The sequence below is a fragment of the Olea europaea genome, unplaced genomic scaffold (assembly GCF_002742605.1).
Source record: "Olea europaea var. sylvestris unplaced genomic scaffold, O_europaea_v1 scaffold1436, whole genome shotgun sequence".
Lineage (NCBI taxonomy): Eukaryota > Viridiplantae > Streptophyta > Magnoliopsida > Lamiales > Oleaceae > Olea > Olea europaea.
In genome coordinates this window covers 161,703-168,165 of record NW_019231898.1, presented here as the reverse complement: position 1 = coordinate 168,165, position 6,463 = coordinate 161,703, and the positions used below count along the sequence as shown (strand labels likewise).

The 6,463-nt window shown below is 35.6% G+C and overlaps 1 protein-coding gene across 1 annotated transcript; it reads left to right on the top strand.

The window, feature by feature from the left end:
- Nucleotides 1-251: 251 nt before the first annotated feature.
- Nucleotides 252-2,531, top strand: LOC111376019 (protein IQ-DOMAIN 14-like). The gene is made up of 4 exons (XM_022998945.1): nucleotides 252-333; nucleotides 879-1,302; nucleotides 1,542-1,745; nucleotides 1,838-2,531. Exons 2-4 carry the CDS (start codon nucleotides 910-912, stop codon nucleotides 2,426-2,428), a joined length of 1,188 nt encoding a protein of 395 aa, XP_022854713.1. The 5' UTR covers nucleotides 252-333; nucleotides 879-909; the 3' UTR covers nucleotides 2,429-2,531.
- The last annotated feature ends 3,932 nt before the right edge of the window (nucleotides 2,532-6,463 follow it).

Below are 6,463 nucleotides of genomic sequence, written 5' to 3'. Positions count from 1 at the left end.
GAAGTTGGGGTAAATTAGTGCATTGGTTGGACTATAAATAAATGAAAAATATACTTAAAAAAAAAAAAAAGATAAAAATTGGATTTACCATGGGCTTGGGCCAAAAGTCCGGGCATTTGCATGCACTGAACAGTATATGGCTCTGCCCATGCGTACAGCCTCTTAAAATGTGTTTTAAAAACCGACACGGACATTTACCCCAAAAACAAAGGATAAAGTATCAAAAGATCCAACCGGGTTGCTAAAATGAGAAATAATTGTGCTTTACACAAGACACTCGAGTTTCTGATTGGTGGGAGTGGAAGCTTCAATGGCCTTTTTCAAATTCTTTAGGTGTCAATGGTTTTTTCTTTTCTCTCTCTCTAGATATGATTATTGCCCTCTTCCATTCAAACTTTTCACTGATTTTTCTCTGTAATTTCCTGTTTATTTGTATTTTCTTTTTTCAATTTTTAAATCTGCTTTTCTTCGATGATTCCCTTTTTTGTCTTATAATGCTGTATCTCACGAGCTTGTGTCAGGGTGAATTTTTTAATTTTTTAAATATCAGTACAAAAAGTAATCAAATGTTTATCCTCAATTATTTATGTTTTGATGCTTCATTTAAGCTATTTGCTCCATCCAACGTTTTTAGTTCTGTCTAAACGCTACTTTTCTCGACAATATGTCTCTACGTACCATCAGAAAAAACTGCTTATAAGCAGGGCGAAAGCTTTTGTTCGTGGTTGTGTTTTATTTTCTCTCTTTCTCTATTCTTGCAACATGTAAAGATTCGAAGTGTCCATAGTAGTATTCTCTATTTCAGTAAAAAGTAGAATCTTTACAGGCGCTCTCACTATATCTGAAAATTACATTTTGTTTCCTCCTTCTCCCTCTAGAATTTCATTCTGAATTCCCGAGGAAAGAAAAATGGGAAAAGCTACAAGGTGGTTGAAGGGGCTGCTGGGGATAAAGAAAGGCAAGAAAAATGTGGAGAACAATTCAAATTACGGCGAAAAGAAAACAGAGAAAGGATGTAGTTTTGGCAAGTCAGGCGAGGACCTGACAAAATATACTCTGGCCGGGGACTCGGGGTCAGGGTGGCTAGGATCTTACATTGCTGAGACAGATAAGGAGCAGAACAAACATGCAGTTGCGGTGGCAGCCGCCACAGCTGCGGCAGCTGATGCTGCCCTCGCTGCCGCACAGGCGGCTGCGGCTGTTGTGAGGCTCACAAGTCAGCGCAGAGGGGCTTTTTTCAATGGAGGAGGACGGGACTTGAGGGCTGCTGTCAAGATTCAGACAGTTTTTAGAGGATATTTGGTACGTGGGATTCAAGTTTCACTTTAATTCTTTATTTTTTTATAGTTAAAATCTGATTTCCTCAACTGAATTATGAATGTCTGCATAGGGCGTTTTCTTGTTTGTTATGTGAATTTGCTTGAAATGTCGGCAAAGGGAAATTTGGACATTCTAATCAAACAGCACTGATTGTTTCCTATTACCATGTTTTTTGAGCATTTATATTTTAAATTTTTGATGTAATTGTTGTTTTCGACTAGGCTCGTAAAGCTCTTAGAGCCCTTAAGGGACTAGTGAAGTTACAGGCTCTTGTTAGGGGATACCTTGTACGAAAGCGTGCTGCTGCGACTCTACGCAGTATGCAAGCTCTCATTAGAGCGCAGACTGCTGTTAGGTCTCAAAGAGCTCGTAATTCGATTAACAGCTTCAGATTTGCGCCAGAGTTGCAAGCTAGAAAGTCCATAGTAAGAAAATATTCTTCGGATATTCTAGTAGTTTCATTACTTTCAAGGCCAGGCTTGAACTTGAATGCTAATTTTTTCTCTGTGAAATACAGGAAAGATTTGATGAAACCGAAAGTGAACTTCATAGCAAGAGACTCTCGACTTCTTATGATCCTTTAATGAATGCATTTGATGAAAGCCCGAAAGTAGTGGAAATCGACACATACAAGGCCAAATCAAGGTCCCGGAGGATGAGCACTACCATGTCAGAATATGGCGACGAGGAATACTACCAGGCAATTTATTCTCCTCTTCCATGTCCATACCAGGCCGGTTTATCAATACCGGCTTGTCGCCAGCATCACGATTCCAACTGGAGCTACACGACTGAAGATTACAAGTTTTCCTCGGCCCAGAGCACGCCCAGATTTATGACTTCATGCCATGCCAATGGTCCAGTTACACCCGCCAAGAGTGTATGTGGAGATAGCTTTTTTAGGCCATACTCCAATGGCCCTAATTACATGGCAAATACGCAGTCCTATAAGGCAAAGCTGAGGCCTCACAGTGCTCCGAAACAAAGGCCTCAGTCGAGCAATAAGAAGAGGCTTTCACTTAATGAATTAATGGCATCTAGAACCAGCTTTAGTGGAGTTAGAATGAAGAGGTTAGGATCTCAATTTGAAGAAGATTCTGATATGTAGAGAGCTAATTATAATTCAGTGGCTCTTATTCTGTTTGTTCAGTAGTTTAATTGAAAAGGAGAAAAAAAACGTAAAAAGAAGTGAAAATGGCAGATTTTCTTTTTATCTCGTTGCACATTTGCTTCTTCTCCAATTGTTTGTAGTAGTGGCGGATTCAGGAAAAAATTCAATACGAACTAATACGTATAAAAAAATATATATATTGCACATAAAAAAAAATAAAATATTTTACTTAAATTTTTTTTTTTTAATGGACATTTGGACAGAAGGGACGGGTTGTAGCACAGTCCAGCTCAGCCCGTCCTTGGATCCGCCCATGGTTTGCAGAATATGGTAGACTAATAAATCTGTTTTGGCAAAGAAGAAAAAGGTCTAGACAAACGGTAAAAAAATTGAATTTGTGGTAAGCATTTTTTACTCGACTACTCTAGAGTCAAGTCGAGCTATCTATTGCAGCAGTTGCCAATCTAGCTAGTTTATCTGGAACTAACGAGTTGTTAATTCTCAAGTATGGAGTTGACTCTCAACCCATGTCTTGAAGAGCAATAATGTTCTCTGTCAAACCCCGAAAAGGTATTTTTTGAAAAAAAAATAAAAAAATACGAATACTCAAATGTTAATAAAGGAAGTCTTTTATGATAAAAAAAATTAAGTGTGAAAGAATGATATTCTTTTTTTCTTTTTTTTTTTTTTTACTTTGACCACCTCTTCATAAAATTTAACATTGTGTAAACTTCTTGTGTGTATGAAGGACGATCGGGTTATATTCTTTGTTATAAAGCTCGCTTAGGCTCCACTTAGCCTTGACTAGATTAGGGGCATAAAGAAAATGTCTTGCCTCGTACTTTGGCAGATAACATCATGAATTTTTTTGTTTGGCAAGTAATATTTTCTTGTTTTTGAAGTTCAGACCGATAAAACCTTCATCCATTATTAAAATTCACCCTACTTCAAACGTAACACATGAACATTGTTTTCTCTATTAACGAACAAAATATTATTAATTTAGGATATTTATGATTTTTCAAAATTATGTTTTTGTCTGAAACTTAAAAAATATGTATAAACTTATAAATCTTTAAATATAATTTTTTATTATTATTTATTGGTTTAGAATAATTAAATAATATTTCTTATACAAAAGTATCCACGCCTTACGCATTTTAAAGTACTGGTTATATTCAATGTACTTTATTCATGAAGATAATTGTATGTGCTTAGTGCGTCTAAAAGATCTTACCAATAAATTTAGTCGCACATTTCTTCTTTATCCGTGTGTCTTACTTAATATTGAGTGGATACAACTTTCTATTAGAAAATACAAAATAAATTATCGATGTTACATATTTAGTTCGTATCTAAAGTTTTTGACACAAATTTCTTAATTTATTATTTATGTTTGTGTTTTATTCATTACTTCATGTTTGTTCCATCAAATTCAAACATCGATTACCAGTTTTCTATATAAAGAAATCCCTTATTCCAAGAACAACATGGGAGCTGCACCAATGGCTAATGCTGGCGTCATCTTATCGACAGCCCAAGAATGACAATAAAACATTAGAATAAAAAACGATATCTAAAGATCTAGGAAGAATTAATTAATTAATGTAATAAATAAGGTTTGTTATTGCAAATCGAGGAAATTATTTTTTATTGCAAGTTTGAATAACTTTGAATTTTGAAAAAGGGGTGTGGGTTTAATCAAAAGAGAATTTGAAAGTAACGGTTGTTTGGAATTTAGTTAAGTGAGGAATTAATCGTGTCCGTCAATTGTTTTGGATGAAATTTTAGTCAGCTTTTGATTGGATTCCAAACCTAGAAGTCCCACATAGACTTTCGTGGAATGTCTCGTTTTGCTCACGAGGCCCATTACAAGCCCAAATTTCATCATCCAGGCTGCTTCCTGATACTACTGAAAAAGAGAGTTTGTAAAGAAAAAAAATTCTTGAATGATGATTTTTAGAAGAATGTGTGATTAAAAAGTAGAAAAAAAATATTTGATATACATGTAAAATATTTTATTATGTGAACATGTAGTTGAAAATGATCATGTAGTAAACCATAAAATAAAATAATATTTGTCAAATCGGCACTAGGTCTAGACCTATTGTTTTTTCTAACAATTAAAACTCAAGGTATTTGTAATATTATTTTCAAAAAAAAAAAAATTGATCCCAAAATTCCCTTCCCTTCTTCCCCAAAAACTAAATCGTCTCTCGACTTCCCTATCTCCACAAATTAACCCCTACTTTCTTTCTCTATCCTGCCCACTATTCATTGATAATATACATGTTTATATTTATTTTATTTAGCATAATATTTAATTTCCTTTTTTTAGGTTTCCTTGTAGTAGCATAAAAACTATATTTATTTTCATTGTAAACCCTAATTCTTGTTGCTTAATAGATTGATGTTTTGTTTCTTTATTCTTCTTCTTCTTCTTCTTTTCTCTTTTCTTCTTTTTCGATTGATTCAACATATTGGTTTAAGATGGATCATACTGTTATCATGGTATCAGAGCCTATAATTGAGTGAAATTTGTGAAATTTCTGATTGGGGTGTGCTGGAAATTAAGATGGAAATCAGGCAAAGAAAGTTTGTGCAAAAAATCTAATCGATCGCAACTTAAAATCAAGATTCCGACCAAACTAGAGATCGGTTGAGAATATTGAGATCGGATCCTCGTTCAGCAGGTTGAGACGAAATTTTCGATCAGGTGCATGTCGACGTTAGACGGCGCGTGGCGGTGGCGCGTAAGGACCATGCGCAACGACAGTGAAGGCGTGTGAGGGCACGTGGATGGTTTTTTGGGGGTGATTCCAAAAATGCAGTTTGTTCCTTGCTAAATTTCTGATCTTTTGGTGTTATTACTTTGGTTATACGTATGCTGTGCAATATATTTCAATTGTAGTCTGTGGTAGTACATTGGTTATCGTTGGTTTTCTTAAAAATTGGGTAATTTCGTTGATTCATTATTGATCATTTATTGACTTTATGATGGCAACCGAAAGAGAAGATTCACTTCATTCTATTAGTGTCAGACTAAATAGTAAAAATTACTCGTATTGGAGTGCAATGATGAGAAATTTTTTAAAGGAAAAAAGGTTATGGGCCATGTTAGCCGAACTATTGTGAAACCGGAGAACACTGTTCAGAATTATGTAACAAAGTTAGATAATTGGGAGTCAAACAACTCGAAAATTCTCACTTGAATTCACAATTCCGTTGAGCAATCCATTGGTACACAATCAACGAAGTTTGAAACAGCAAAGGAAGTTTGGGAATACTTTCAAAAGTTATACACTAAATCTAACTTTGCAAAACGGTATCAGTTTGAAATTGATATACGGGCTTTACATCAGAAGGATATGAGTATTCTTAAGTTCTACGCTGCTATAAATTCCATTTGGGATGAGCTGGCTCTTACAGAATCAGCAGGACTGAAAGCATGTGAGGAATATATTACTTTTAGAGAGGAGCAGTGATTAGTTCAATTTTTTATGGCACTTCGCAATGATTTTGAAGGACTTAGAGGCTCTATTTTGCATCGCACTCCACTTTTTTCAATTGATTCGGTGGTTAGTGAACTTGTAGCTAAGGAAATAAGTTTGAAATCTCTTGCGGGAGAAGTATCTCTTCCTCCATCTAGCACCTCAGTGTTGGCTGTACCTTCTCGACTGTCCACACAGAACCAGGATAAAGGTTATGTATGAGTTGCTACTGATGAGTGTAACGTTTGTAAACAAAAAGGACATTGGAAGTCTCAATGTCCAAAGCTATTGAAGAAGCAGCAACCTCAATCATAGCAACGATCTCATCATCCTAATGCTAACATAGCTGCCACCATGCCACCTAATGATTCGTCCATACTTGGAGAACCACCTTCACTCAATCCCATGTTGACGGACTTAGCAGAGCAGTTTCAGAAGTTCTTAGCCACACAACCACATGCTATGTCAACCTCCACTCATATAAGTTTGTTATCACAGAGTCACTCAGGTATTTCTTCCTCATGGATCTTTAACTTAAGTG

Bases quoted from the DNA above. Each gene is read 5' to 3' on its own strand.
- LOC111376019 (XM_022998945.1), top strand. From the start codon at position 910: ATGGGAAAAGCTACAAGGTGGTTGAAGGGGCTGCTGGGGATAAAGAAA. The intron at 1,303-1,541 runs GTACGTGGGATT...GTTTTCGACTAG, and splicing joins CAGTTTTTAGAGGATATTTG to GCTCGTAAAGCTCTTAGAGC. The intron at 1,746-1,837 runs GTAAGAAAATAT...TGTGAAATACAG, and splicing joins TGCAAGCTAGAAAGTCCATA to GAAAGATTTGATGAAACCGA.